This window comes from Alligator sinensis, unplaced genomic scaffold (assembly GCF_000455745.1).
Source record: "Alligator sinensis unplaced genomic scaffold, ASM45574v1 scaffold700_1, whole genome shotgun sequence".
NCBI classification, from domain to species: Eukaryota; Metazoa; Chordata; order Crocodylia; family Alligatoridae; genus Alligator; species Alligator sinensis.
Window position 1 is genome coordinate 552,950 of NW_005842531.1, and position 16,093 is coordinate 569,042.

A 16,093-nucleotide genomic window follows, 5' to 3' on the forward strand; every position below is an offset into this window, starting at 1 on the left:
TTTAGTGGCTAAAAAGTAACCCTTGATGTTTCAAGAAACTGCTTCACTTTGATTTGCTCCTTAGGAGGAGAAAGTCACCGTGGCTACTTTGTAATATTAAAAAACAGTCAAAACTATTTTTTACGTCTTCTGTCTCTGTGGACCTAGGGCTAGTAAAGGACACAGGTTCTTAAAGGAATGGAATCCAGAACTGCAAGTGAAGTGCTGAGGCTTCCTATACAGTGCATGGGGAGAGTTAGGCAATTCAGAATTGCATCCAAAACAGCCAGCTTATTAAGCAGGGATCTGTTTGCAGTCAGCATGTTCAGAGTGCAGTGGCTTAGAGTTAACTAATAGGGAAATGCTGAGGAAAGAGAGAACTCATACATGTCATGAATTCTACTCCCAACACTTCATTTAGGGCTGCAGGCCACTTCTCCTGTCCACTCAGGATCCACACCCCAGAACCCTCTCTTGAAGGTGAGAAGTAAAGGAGGAGGTGCTATGGTTCCCCTCTTATATAATACCCTAGTGGTTACAGGACTTGCTTAAGATGTAGGAAATCTGGGTTAGCTTCTTTCCTTTACCTGGGGAGGCTCAACCCCACCATCTCCTACTTTAGAGAAGAATTCCCTAGCTTATTTTAGTGTATGTGTACTTGAGCATGCACATGTATGTTGAAACATGGGGTGGGGATAGGGATGGGAGGTGCTGACTCTCCCTCTCCAACTGAAGCTGGCTAATTGCACAGAATAAATTCAAGATTCACTGGTCCAGAAAGACAAAGCAGGAAATAGGGTCACTCTGTAGCTTAGTGCTTATGTCACTTACTACGGGTGAATTGATGCTTTATACTTAGACCACACTAAGAGCACTTAGAGTGTGCCCACATGTTAAAGCTTATCAACTCATGCTAAGTGCCCTCTGAACGTCTCAGGGTGCAGACAGAAGTTTTCACCTGATCTAGCCACAGAAAGCATATTATAGCTGTGATGACAGTTGTAGACAGCTTCCAAAATGGCCAACTGGGTGAAAATCTGACCCCTCATTGCATGTGGGGTCAGATGAAGACATTTCAAAACAGAACGTCTTCTGTAACTTCTGTCTGCACTGCCAGCCAGCTTCAGAATGGGAAGGGGGAAAGGGAGTGGAGGGAATTCAGTCTGGGATTTTTTCAGCCCCCTTTGGATGGTGAAGCAGGTGTACTGGACCCCCCCCCGGTGGGGAGGGGGCTCCAATTCACTCACCCTACCCTCCAGTAGGGACTGAACCCACCCTCCCCAGATCTAATTCCATCTGCTCACTCTCTCCCCTCCTATTCTGAAACAGGGGCAGGCTGGGAGAAAGGAGGGGCCACTGCTAGGGGAAACTGGCTGCAGGCTTCCAGCCAGCAGCTAGATTCCCCTCTCTCCTGGAACCAACGGTGAACTTCTGTTTGTTCCAAGGGATCGCTGTAACTCAGAATGCTTCCTGCAAAGTGGTCTGAGTTACAGCAGGGAGCTGCACTTCTGTCTGCACCCTTAAAGTTATGGAACTTTAGTTGAGAGTTAACTGTAGTCTGTGCTACCTAACTTGGGTAGGCTACCTTGCTTGATAACGTCTGTCTGCTCCATGGAGATAAAAAGAGCAACTTGCAATCTTCTAGCATCCCAGGATGCACCACTCCCAGTCCCCTCCCCGCCACTCAGAGAAACAATAGAGCCCAGATATCCTGGATCCTAGGCATGTCCCTGCTTATCAGCCCTCTAGTGGCAAGTCAAAGCTGTGCAGGCAAGAAATGCTCTTAACCCTTAATGAGACTGCAGCTGCCAGGACAATAATGTGTATACAGTGATGGAAAAATAAAACCCAGTGTTTCAATTAAAAACTCACCATTTCAATTTAGGGGGTATAGAATGCAGCCCTGAAGGACTAAACCCCTGTCATGTGTACAAGTGCCCCTATTGTCCAACTGTAATTAAGGGAGGTCTGAGCCTGCCATAAAAGCAAGGTAGCAACATTGCACATGTTGAACACACATGCATTGTTTCTAACACTTTTAGAATGTCAATATAGTTGCTGTGATGTTACACAATGGCATGATTTTCAATTAGATAGAACATCAATTCTTCGAACTACGATTTTTATTTAGCTGTAGGGGTTTTAGCCATGGTTGTTCAAATATGTCCACATGAAATATTTATGTATGTATATATAAATATATATTTAATAGATATAGCAATCCTACTGTCAGCCAGTCAGAAAAAAGGGCAGGGTAAGCTATAAAAAGTGCATGTTTTTAAAAAAGTCAAATTGCAATTCACAGCATTTTAAGTAATGCTATACAAATTGCTATATACTGTACGTTGCAATTCTGAGTTTGAATAGTACTAAAAATTGCAACTAAGGGCAAATATAAAGACACTTGTTTAGCATGCAAAGGCTTAGTCAGTACTATAAGCAATATGGCAATCTGCATAGCATTACATATAGAGCTTTGTAATGTAATTTTTACTTTACATATTGATTTCTACACACATGAACAAGCTTGACTATAGCTCCATTAATTTCAATCATTATTAAAAGAAAAAAATATCAGATAGAACAATCTAGCAAATACGCTGGTAGATTTAGTAGAGATGAGTGCACAGCTATGACATTACGTTCAGACCAACACATGTTGCCTTTATATAGTAAATGCTAACCCTACTGTACAATGTACCATATTTTATTGCATAAAAATGCCCTGAAATATAATTTGTACCTTATTTTCAAAAGGCAGAATGAAGAAAAAAAGATTTTTCCAGAGTTATGGCTATGTACAGCAGGGACAGAGCCAAATCTTCAGCTTGCTCACTCCCCTCCCTTCCCTGCTTATTTAAAGCTGAAATCCTAGCTGCTGCTGAAGACTAGTCTCCATGATTTTGAAAAGAGCTAGTCTCCAAGGCTGTGAAATGGGAGAAGAGAGACTGGGAAAAAAGTGTGTGCAGAATATAGCATGAGAAAATATAATATTTTAGATGGCATTTCAAATGTTGATTGAAATTTCACAGAAAAAAAAAAAAAAAAAATCAGCCTGAGGGAATCATCCACCTTGCAAAATTTCAGCTTGTTAAACATGGTGACAATAGAAGCAACTGAAAATATTGTCTTTTATGATGGGAAAAGTACTCATCTGGGTTCCCAGACCCATCTGAAATCACTGCTATACAGTTCCTGTCTTAACACAGCTGAGATTCGTATGTATACGAATAAATAACCATGAATAAATTACCAAGCTCCTTTCCCTTTCCTGCACAGAACAACTGAACATACTGTCTCAAAGGCTGGACTTCACTGTTAATGGTGACTTCAGGCCAATGTAGACCTGAACATCAGATCTGAGATCAGATTGACTTTCTTCCCTAATGTATGGCACAGCCCACTTCCTAGGATCATTTGAAAATATCTTCCTCATTTGGGAATATCATCTTAGCAGAAGAAGCAGTAGCAGTAAATTCTGCATCAGTTACATTTGTCCCTCCTGCCTTCTTCATCAGATACAGCGTCATCTCCTTTTTATTGAGTGTGTTGTTGCTGTTGTGCGAGAGGGACCAGAGTGCACGTTCTGGACCTTTTGGTACCCTAAAAATCCAGGGGACTAGATTTGAAAGTCCCTTTCAGTATTATGTTCCTATTTCCATATGAATGCAAAGGAGACAACAACTACAGTGAGAGAAGAAAAACATTATAGGGATAAGGTGTCTCAAAGCACTGGAGCAAAGAATCTGGGATTGTCTGGGCAAGAAGGAATCTGGAACTGGGAGCAGTTGGAGGTAGATAAGGATTCTGAGAAATAGCAGGGGAAAGTGGACCAGTTGGGCAGGGAAGCAGACAAACTATGAGTAAACTGAGGGTGGGGTCACTGTACAAAGGATCAAGGACAGCAAGCCAAGGGGAGAGAATGGGGGCTGGAACTGTTTGGGCAAAGAGATTGGAATTGACAGCTAATGAAAAAAATGGGTGGGGGTGGGGGAGGGAGAGGGGGTGTCTGTGACTGGGATGAAAAACCTGAAGAAGAAGGTTGGAACTATGTAAGCAAGAAGAATTGGACTGGTACAGGGAACAACGGTGGACAAGAGATATGACTGGAAAAGTGACAGGTTGAGGCCTAAGAGGTGAAGCTGCTTAAGTGGAATAGACATAATCACTTGATGACTTTGTGCAAAGTCAAACACTGAAAAGTTTGATGTTAGAAACGTCAAGGTTAGAGCACTTGGCTACTGAGTATCCAGTCACTAATACAGGGACAAGCCAGTTAAACTTGCCAAACTTTTTACAGGTTATCACAAACTGTGTTTCCCTCATTTTCTGGATAGTGAATATCCTTCAGCCAGAATGCTCATAGCTGCAGAAGTAGTCAGGTGGTACTATTCTGTAAATGATAAGGACTCTGATACATCAGGCTCCAGGGCTCTGAAACAGGGCACCTAAAATGAGCACAAACTTTTTACCTTAATCTCTCCATGTCTCAATTCCCCATCTGTAAAATGGGGATAATATCCCTTGCCTTGCAGGGGCATTCTGTGGCTATATTAATTTCTTTGAGGTGCTAAAATAAATTGTATCATAGAAAACTGATGAAAATAAATTTGCCTACAGAGCAGAGTTTAAATAATGTACAATAAATAAGGCATGGGGTTATAAATGGAACAGTGAGGATAAAACAAAATACTGAATTACTGATCATCAAGTGAGCACTGCCCATCCCATGCACTGAATGAAGTAGAGGGCTTGTGGAAAAAATAATATGTAATCATGTCATTAAACACTGTAACTAAACACTATACAGTATGTACACACTGAAGCTGAATTAAAGCTGCACAGGCTGTCACCTTAATTCCTTAAATTTTCAGAATCTGACTCTGCAACCTTAATAATGTCTTCCTTAGTGTAGTTTCTCAGATTATATTCTGTTTAGAAAAGATGCAGTCCACGTGATGAATATTAATAAAATATCACACATCCACTTTGTGTTTACATGCTTATTTATAGACCTGTATCACCTTTGGTGCCATGAAAATAATTACTAACAGCAATACTATATACTGAAGTAACATTTCTATGCATTTTATATCCTTGTGTCAAATCCTACTTGTTCTAGTTATTTTGGCAGTCCTTCACTAGCTTCATTTTGACTATTTATGTAAAATAACCTCACTCATTCATCTTTATCTTATATTCCATGCTTTTTGGGCAGAATTTAAACAAATGTTTAAAGCTAAGTAGATCCTTAAGTCCCACTAAAAGCAATGGGATTTAAGCGTCTGCTTAGTAGTAAGCACATGCTTTCAGTGTTTTCCTGAACAGGGATGGACTCAAATATGCATTAAAGTGTTTCCCAGTACTGAATTCAAGCTCAATCACCATTTTTTTTTTTTTTAATTTTTTAAAATAAATGAACCTTCCTCATAAAAGGCCATGCTGCCATTTTTATTTGCCCTGAAAAGAAAATAAGTGTAAAATTCAGAGCTTTACCTCATCAAAATGAAACAATTTTGGTTTCATGTTAACAATGCATGTTCAGCAAAAATAACAGCCTAGGTTATTTTCCCAAGTGAAGAGCTGGCTTCATAATTCATTTTACAATTATCGGAGTGCACTGATCTTGTTTTACTCCTCTTTTATCAATAGGTAAATTATTAAAAAAATTAAGAAGTATTGTATAGTAGGATTCTCATGACGTTCTACCTGTTTGTAAAATCCCATTCTAGAGAGAATGACTATATATGGAACTTTCCAATATAAGAGAAGAATATTTATTCTTACATGTTTAAGCAAATATGTTCAGTACTTGTAAGTATAAATGTTGGCGATAGTTTTCTTATACAAGATATAACACAGGAAAACTATGGATAAGGTGACACTCATGTCTGAATTTAGATACCAACACAAACTCCTTGAATTTTAATCTGACAAGGCCCTTCTACTGAAAAACACGAATAAACTGTAAGTGAATGTGTAGTTAAACATCTTGTGTAGAAGTGCCCTTAGTGTATGATCTGCAGTACAATTTATACTTGGTTTGTATACTTCATTTCTGCACTATGAAATTTCATTTTATCATGGGAATGTTTGCACAGTAATGCTAAATATGATATATCTGTACAATGATTGCAATTTAAAAGTTTTTATATGCTTTAAATAAAAACAGATATTTTATGTGAGATACCAGAATTTTTTTCTATTAAAACTGTGGATGATTGGATATTCTGTGATGCGGAACAGTGTGCTTATCTGTTGGCATAGGTCAACCTTTTACTGATGACTAGGAATGGACACACTATGACTGCACTGAGAGAGAACTGTTTGTGTTGAGTACTTGAACAGTGGATGGATAGCGTAAATTTAAGATGGTAATGAGCAATGATATTTACATTAGACACTATGGTGATGAGCACTATACAAATGTGAACATGGTTTACAATCTGTCATAATATATATTGGGTTACCTTGGATACAAGACTTGCTCTATATGCAGCTAACTGCTTCAGATACTCCTTCTTTGCAGCTTCGGTTTTCTTTTTGTATACCTATGAAAAATAGAGAGTTATAATTAATCTGTTTTTGTTTTGATATATTACCAATCTGTCTCATGCTTCTGTATAAAGTCATTCTAATTAAGCAGCCGTTCCTTCTTCTCCAGATTCTTCAAAAAGTGGGGGCAAAAAGAAGCAAAACATCAAACACTTAAAAAAAATTCTGCTCACATTGCAAGAAATCCTTTCCTCATACAGTAATACAGGTATCTGAGGATAGTAAGAACCTCCTTATTACCACAATAGCTTTAGTCATTCTAAATATTTCCAGACTGGACTGCTGGGGCTGGAGATGCTCTTTACTGTAGCTCCAGACTGGCAGATCAATTACCTTACTCTAGCACAGTGATTCTCAACCAGGGCCCCCTGGGGTACTGCCAGATCCTCTGAAGGGTGCTGCAAGGTATGAGGAGATAAGCAGATAAGCTCAGGCTTGTTCCTGACTGGCCAACCTCCCACTGCACAGCCGTTCTGCAAGGAAGTAAGCACTGCAAAATATAATTTAGTTTTTTAAACTGGGTGCCACTCAGTTCACTAAAGTTATGGGCGGGTGGGGAGGAGGGGCAGAGTGCCTCAAGTCGAATGAGGGGTACGCCAAATCCAAAAAGGTTGAGAACTGCTTTAGGACATATAAGAACAGTAGGACTAGGGCTGCTGAGCTTGGACTAAAAAGGAGAAAAAGAGATGCACAGGGCACTGGGAGCTTTTCTCCCTTCATTCAGCAAACTACTGGAGAATCAGAGAAGGCCAAAGGATCCATTAAGTAATGTTAATTTAAGTTGCTGTTCTAGTTTCCTCCAGTAAAGTTCTGACCAGCTTTTCAAGAAGGTATATCTGTTCCTACATATTTCCACCCACTATACTGTCTAGAGTACAATACAAGCAAGAAAGCATCACACAACAGCTTCAAAAGCTTCACATTTTCTGGACCAAAGTTTACTTGCTAGATTGGGCCAGACATCTAGACACTATGGTAACAGGTGCATTAAAGATACAGTAAGCAGATACTTGAGAAGCTGAGAATGTGCTCTGGGTCTGCACCACCCTCTCAGTTGTAGCCTTGCTCTCTGACAACCAGCCACTTGCTTCTGTGGATGCAAGGGAAGGAGTTATGACAGGCTAAGGAAATTTACAGTGCTGCCAACCCATGTGATTTTTATCACTAGTTTCTCACTAGTGACCTATAGGTCAGACCCTTGAATCATGTAATGATATGAAGATCTCAGCTTTCATTTAAACACACAAAATGAGTCTCTAGCCCTCTTAGTGTATAATTACACAGTTCACGGCTGCACTGTACTGAGATGCTACTGCTGTTCTGAGACACGATTAGTCCATGTGCACTAGCTCCTGGGACCTAGCCACAATACTGCAGGTCCATACACAACTCAATAAGCTCCATCTCTATGAACAACTCTTCCAGTGTGGGTAAAGACCATTCTCCCTGGGGCTCTGCTTATTTGGGCTACACATTCATGAAGTGTAGGATGGGAAAAGCCACTTAAAACATCTTTGGAACAGACTCATGAATTCTGCAGTTGAGAAGCACACACACATACACATATCCCCTATACTGTAGGGTAAGCTTTATGAAACTTTAAATTGATCTCTTTTGATCCTCTTACTTTTCAGTAAAGCTAGAGTATTCTCAAAATGGACAGCATCTGGAAACTGCAGGCTGCACATACACAGAACGCTACAATTCCAAAATACAAAATCAGAGCAAAAGCATTAGGCTGGAAGTATCTAATGCTGCATCATTTTTATAAAGCATATTCTGGTGAAATGTCTTTTATTTCATCAAAACTTTGCTTTCAGAGACAGAACATTCCTAAGAGCTAGGCTGGTGTGGCTGCCTCAAAAGTTGCCTAAAAGAATTAATGATTTTTTTTTTTTAGCCAGGAAAGCAAAAGATCATAAATGAAAAAAAAAAGTCCTAGGATACTAAAATTATAACTATATAAAGATTGGTGGGAGGAGAGAGGGGTTTTTTTTTGGCTAGAAAGTTGTGTGTCTACATTCTTATGATTCTTCCAAATTAGGATAAATATGTGGTCTGGAGTGGTTTCATATTGTTTTTTAAGGAAGTGGTAACGTTGCTTTTTAAGTTGAAATTGTTTGTGGTTACTGGGAAAATGTACTGTTTGTTTTGATAATGAATTGACAATTAGTTGACAATCTGCTCCCAGTTGCTGAAATGAAATTAGCGTGACTTACAGAATAAAGATAAATTTAACTTGTACTGTACATCTGAATACATCTGTCTCATTCCGCTTGCTAGATTTTAAAAACACCACTGAGCACAACAGCATTGTAATACACAAAGTGAAGCTCTGTAAAAGATCATATAGGGTTTTATTCTGATATTTTAGTCCTGCTTTAACTCATCAAAAGTCTTATTTTGCATTACATGAGTATCAACATTTTAAGCAATCATACTTCATCTATAGTCAAAACATATGGAAACTGTTGTCTAAGATTGATTTTCCTCTCAAATTGTGGTGTGCAAGAAGACAATCTTCCTTTGCAACACAAAGCTAACAACAGCTTTGTACCCAAACACTACCACCCCATATGTACATCATTATATAGTCTTTATTTAATTATTTCCCAACCATGTATGCACAGCATTCCATACATACATACTGTATTTCATACCTTCTTTTCTTGGGTGCTTTTGCAATTTCTTAATGGTGTAAAGCCAAGTAACACTTTTTTTCAGGTTACTCTTGCAATTGACCATGTTACAGGGTATCATTCTGATGGCTGCAATCCACAAACCCTTTACCTATCAAGGGCACTACAGCCTGTTCTAGTATTTTGTATCCGTCTCACTGTTCCCTTAGAGGTGTGTCATTCAAGCTGTACATAATTCTACTATGAATGGTTCTTCTTTGTCCTGGGTATTTTTAATATATTATCCTCAAGCATGATAGCTCAGGGTGCTACTATACATTTTTTCAGTCCTCTTCTACAATCCAAAAGTTTAGGCAACTTTTTAGTGGGTTCACTAAATTGCTGATGATTATTCTAACAGCAGAATTTGGATGGATTCCACACCTCTAAGCTGGGGAGTTGGCTGGCATCAGTAAGGATGCTTAGTTAACAGGAATTTTCTCTGATTGAGGGTTCCAGTTCTAAGTCCCCGTTCTAGTTTGAACTTTTCCATGAAGCACAGCCCAGTGTGGAGACTACATGAGTGGCACACTAGGAATTTTAGCAGTATTTAAAACAAGCAAAGTGCCCTCCCATCCTCATTTTGCTGCTCCCATATTTATATTTATATTTATAGTTTTTTGCTATAATACAGTTAACAGAAGGGCAGACTTGGACAACAAAGGGTTTGTGTCATCATTCAAGTGTGCTCTGGATACTAGTTAAAATATTTTTGTTCCACAGTGAAAAGACAGTGAAGAATTCTGAAACACATTATTTTCAATAGCATATTAAAAAATGTTCCCAATTTGAAATGCAGATTTTTTTGTCTTTTGCTGAAAAGCCATAGTTTACTTACAACATTTCACTGGTAATATTTATTTTAATGCTGTCTTTAACACCACAAAACACACTCATGAGGTGTATTTTACCTACTGAAATGAGTAAATACTGCTGAACAAGTAGTAGCTTGGACAGTAGGGTATTTTAGTAGAACCAGGCCACTTCTAGGTTGTTTTTTAATTAAAGTAATAATTAAATATTAATTATTCAATGCCAATCGATTCTCATTTGGCCATTAGTGGTCCATTTTGATCCTGAAGATGTTTATTTTTATATACAGTATTTCAGTCTACATATTTTATGAGCTGAGGTAGTTAGATATTAGCAGACATGGCAACATGTACAGGATCATCAGGTTTCTGTGGAAGTCCCTACAGATTAAGGCATATTGCATCTACACTTGTTCATCTTTACACAAAGTGCTGCCATTATTTCTCCACCGTGCATCATAACTGGAAATTCACATTGTTTGATGCATAGGTTTTTTAATTTATTACTTGTTAACATTTAAAAAATGCAGCCAGTAGCAGAGTTCCAGGTATTTCTACAGAATGTATTAAGGCACACAAAAATATGGCTCCAAAATAAACAAGTACCTGCTCTTCTCAGTGCCTTCAAGCCCAAGAGATGAGATTTGAACTCTACTGCTAGGGAAATGAATATCAGAGTTCAGGCCTGTACATGAGAAAGTCCTGCTACCAGTTACATTTAGGACCCAATAATCCAAACTTACTTTGCTAACCATAACTATTGACCACACCTGCAGTGGGAATCTTTGCAGAGGGTTGTACCATTATTAATGAGGATATATAACCTCCAAGCTTTATTTGAAAATTAACAGACTGTGGGATCAATGGTTAGGCAAAAGTATTGCACAAATGTCAGATATACCAATCAAACCTACAATACAATATCTGAATTGCTACAATACCAATTTATGTTCAGATTGTGTTTTATGCATTTCTGAACCTATATAGCTTTTGTCTACAGACTGTAAGCTCCTTGGAGCAGCTCCAGGTCATCTTTGCACAGTACAAAGTTGAACAGTCTCTGCTCCAAACAAACATCATAAATACCTGATGCATCATTTTTTGCCATCAATTCTTTATGAATTTCCTCTGAACTTCCTTCTGGAGTTATACCACCATCTTATATTCCACTGGGCATGTCTATATGTGTGCTATCAATGCACGGTAAGGTCACTGTGCATTAAAAAAGGAGCAGTAAACTGCCCCCAGGGGAAGGGTCTACATATGCTCTGGCTTGGGAGCAAATTTGCTGTGAACCGGAGCAAGTGAGACGAGGGAAGTTTCTTCCCCTGTGCCTTACTCTGCCTCACTGTAGCAGCCAGGGGGACCTCCAGGCTCCCCCAGATGCCAGGCCTGGGCTGGCAAGGGGCAGGGGGCTGATGCCAATCCCCATGTCAGGAGCGACAGCTGGGACTCCTACTCCCAGCCACATGGGGATCAGACCCAATCCCCACATGGCCAGGAGAGGCATCCCTGCAGAGATGCTGCCTGGCAGCCACATGGGGATTGGGAGGGTCTTGATCCCATGTGGCTGGGAGAAGCATCCCTCCCTGATCCCCATGTGGCTGCCAGGAAGTGTCCCTGCCAGGCAAGGACACTTCTCCCCACTGTGTGGGGATTTGGTCCCAATCCCCACTTGGCTGGGATGCAGCAGTCCTGATGGCCAGGACAGCTCTCCCAGCCATGTGAGGATCAGGACTGTCCCAATCCCCATGTAGTGAGGAGACAGCTGCCCCTGCAGCCAACACAGCCCCTAACACATGGGGCTTAGCTCAGCAGCAGTGGGCTCCTTGCTGCCTGGCCTTAATGGGAGCATACTGTTCCTGGCCAGCATCTATGTGTGTGCTACTGTGCAGTAGCTAATGCTCAGTTAATCTACTATCTGTATTTTCAGGTACTAGTAACTGCGCATTAGCCTATTTTACTGAACAGTAGCTTAACACACAGTTAAATAGTGACACTTTATTGTGCAGTAGATTAGTCTACTGTGTAGTAAAATGTCAGTGTGTCTACACGAGACTTTCATTAAGACTAGCTGGTCCCATTTGGCTTACATCCTTGTTCTTTAAAGATGCAGCTGGTCCCTATTGATCACCATGAGATGCAAAATCTGCAGGATGCATTTAAATGCCTGTGTACACATTCCTAATTTTGAGTATCTGGGGGCTCATGGAAGGTCACACTGCAGGTACTAGTAGGTACTATCCCCATAGATAGACTCATCTCCAGAATTTGTTTTTCACATTGGTTAGACTCAAAAGACAACATGTGAATCTTTTAATGTTTAAGATGCACTGCAAACCTCATTTTTATTCTCGGCAGTTACCTAAATGATTGGTATAAGGCATGACTTCTAGGGGAAGATACTGCTTTACCTAATGGGAGTTATCTTGGAGTTATATAAATGTGTCTGGAAAAATGTGATGGATATGTCCCAACCCCTAAAAAAAAAAGGTACTACTATTTAAAGTGGCAAATCAAAGAGCAGTATCATCACATTAGATCTGTTTGAGTGACTGCTAAAGAATCATTACAACTTTCAGAGAATAAGACTACTAAACCTATGCTGTTGTCCAGAATTAAGTCCTGTATTTGGATTTCCTTCCTTCTCACTGCTGAGTGTCTTTCTTCAAGCTTAGGACATGGATAAATGAGCAAGTTGTATGGGTAAAGGAGAGCAGGGATATTTAACAGTTGTAAATGCATGTATGCACACTCTTACCCTATGGTAAATGAAAAGGCATCCATGGCAACTTAGCCATCAAGCATCAAGATGTACTATGGGGTAAGAGCAGGCACCATAACAAGGTACTGGGAGTAGCTGATGCACCATACATCCTTGCCCTCCTTTACCTTATGGTAACTTGTTCATGTGCCCATACCCAAAGAGAAGGCTGACTTTTTTTCTAAGTGGGAGGTCCAATCTTTTTATGATTCAATGAAGGCACCTAGAATTATACAAATTCTGCTAAAAGGCATCAGCTGTAGAAACATTCCACAGAACTAGTTAATGGAAACAGAAAGCTAACATTTAAGTTTTAATCAATGTACATACTGTAACTGAAAGAGGCCCAGGGCTAGCTATATGGCTGAGCAGTCTCTTTGACTACAGAGCATGAAAATGACACTGATGACATATTAGAGGCTTAAGAAAAAGAATTCAGTCTTTCTGGCAAGCAGAAGAAAGATCACAGGCCAAATTCAGCTCTAGGACAAGCAGTGCAACTCTACTGATTTCGCTGGAGCTACCACCACAGAATTTGACCCACTGAGCTCAAAGTTTGCCACTTCTAAAGGTGAGATTGTTTTTGTATCAACTGTGAACTTTAGATAAGAAAAAACAGACAAACATGTGATGTGTGATTTCCACAGTAAATACTGGAGCATAGCTAGCTATACTTCGAAAAACTGGATCTGAACACAAATGGGCCATAATTAGTTGAATTATATCTGGAGCTGACTATACTCATGATGTAGTGCCTAACTCCTATAGATTTTTAGTATAGAGGATGGAGGAAGACCAAGGAAGAAATTAGAATTATTATTCATGATATGCATTTCAGTAGGGCCTAGAAGCTAGAGCTCCATTTTGCCCAGCAGTTTACAAATATAACAAAGAGATTGACTGCTTTTTGGGGCAGGGACTAAATATAAGTGAATATCCACAGCTCCAAAGTTATGTGAAATATTTATCTAGTAGTTCTGTCTACTGAATGCAGCACAAGGAAATAAATTCAGAGTTGGTGTGGAAGGCTGACGTGCTCTACCCCTTAAGTACTCCTGAGACGCTGCTCAAAGGAAAAAAAACTGTCAGGTGGCCTGGGGAGAGGCCAATAGATTCATGAATGTACAATACTTAAAATGCCCTATGTAGATGATGTTCAGCAATTGCTATATTGATCTACATGGGTTTGGTGTTCAGTAGAAATCTTGTTTACTCTGGCCTTGTTTGGGAGGGAAGGAGAGATTTCATCTGCCAGAAATGTGAAATAAATTACTGTGAAATGTGAAAAAAATAGTCATTGCAAACTTGGGGTCTGACACTGCCCTCTTCTGAAGTTAGTGGCAAAACAAAGAATATTAAATGAAGGCAGATGTGGCTATCAGAAATTTTTAGCTTGCTAATCACATACAGAACATTAATATCTTATATATGTGTGAGTATATGTACATCCATATAGATAAATAGATCTATTATATGTCTATACCTATATCTGTATATAATGGACCTATTTTTGTTCCAGGGCATTAAGTCCAGCTGCTCTCCTAGGAGGAGAAAAGGAGCACAAAACAGTGTGAAAAAGGATTGAACTGATTAAAACAACCCGGTGTTGTTTTTAATGCCACTTGTGTTTATCTAGAACTTAAAAAGGGAAAACAAATCTTCCCTAATAGAAAAAGGGTGAAAACAATATGAAAAGTCTTTACTGTTAAAGTGGGGGAAGGGAAGGAGCTTTAGTTTCACTGATAGCAAACAGAGGAAAACACTCCCTCTTTCTTATCAAGTGAGTTCTCAACACAATGAGGTAGTTTTTACTGTGGTTGTTTCTGAATATATTTTGTTTTCTAATTCATGGTGGCAGTATGTACACACAGATGTTTCTTTGCCTCTATTCTCATTTACAAAATAAAGCAAAAATAAATGTTAAACCCTGAATGGCTGTCTTTTACCTATAAAACTGATGGTATAGGAATAATTTTGCGGTCCTCTTAAAAGGATTGTATAATGATTCTCTGGAACACAGTGTGTGTTAAAAAAGCAACGGTTACCAAACTATAATTTAAGTATGTGACATGAAAGTTGGGGGGCAGGAAAACATTGGTCATTCCCTTATACATTAGACTCGTACTGTGGGTGTAGTGGCTTCATTTCATAACTATAAATCCAGAAAACAAAATGCAGCTAGTAATGAATAATAGGTAAATGTTTTGAAAGCACTGCTGAGTATCCTCACTTGAAAATCAGCATTTCATTTCTGCTATTTCTATGGCTATACTAGGCCTGCTAGAAAACTATCCTGTAAATTAAAGATTAGAGATCAGTCATCACATGCTATAAACTGTCATCACTTCACTGAAATCAATGCAGCTATGGCATGCTAAACCAGCTGAGACTCATCACTGCAGTTTCAAAGACATATGGGGGTTAGGTATTCAATTCCAGCTGAAAGGCAATGGGGTGCTGGGGGCCTAGCTCCTCTTTGAAAAACCTCTGCCCTAGACTACAAATATTAACCAAGTGATCAGATTACACCTAATCTTGCAGCAAGTACACAATAGAAATTGAAGCATGTACTCAGTAACAGCTGGTATTATGTAGCTGGCTAAATCTGGAGAAGAGCAACATCTTGGTGTGTCTTAAGGACACATTGCATGAGAATTCCAGTTGCTGCAGTCCCTTCCAGAGCTCATCCTGGAAAGATACAGGACAGTTTGCCATGTTATTCCTTTCCAGTGCAGGTTTATGCCTTCAGTACACCTTTGAGCTAATAACCTTGAGAAATCAGGTGATGTATAAACATGGATTTACTTTTAAAATATTCAAATAAATACGGCCTTACACAGTACAATCATTCTGGAGGCTAAATGTTGATAAGAATTACCAGTATTTTTAAAGACCTACACAAATTGCCACATTCTACCTTGCAATAGATAATCTGCTACTTTTTAGTATGAATCTAAAGCTTCACTGAGATCTGAAGAGTAACTTTAGGGAGTCACTGAAATTTTTTTAATGCTTGAATCAGACTTGGTTATTTTTAGTGGACAAGATAGAAATCCTTGAAAGCTTAAAGTTTATAATGAAAATGCGCTAACAGTATCACAAATGTTGACACTAATACACAGGGACTTCAATTTATTTAAGTATTGGTAATATACAGCCCAAGTTCCATGAGATGATAAAGAATAAACTGCAGCATTTATCTAGCGGGTCTTTGAGCACCAATGAGGAGTAAATGATTTGATTTTGTGAGCTCAGAGGATTTGTCAGCTGCCTCATAAGTATAATTCTGGCTCTTCATATTCCTG

At 39.2% G+C, this 16,093-nt stretch overlaps 1 protein-coding gene across 3 annotated transcripts in view; it reads right to left on the reverse strand.

Annotated features, from left to right (window-relative positions):
• TOX (thymocyte selection associated high mobility group box) overlaps positions 1-16,093 on the reverse strand; it is a 338,731-nt gene that overhangs the window by 25,044 nt on the left and 297,594 nt on the right. For all 3 annotated transcript variants that reach the window (XM_025213485.1, XM_006031821.3, XM_025213484.1), the window contains one exon: positions 6,450-6,530. In XM_025213485.1, coding sequence (XP_025069270.1) covers positions 6,450-6,530 — 81 coding nt within the window. The remainder of the gene's footprint in view (positions 1-6,449; positions 6,531-16,093) is intronic.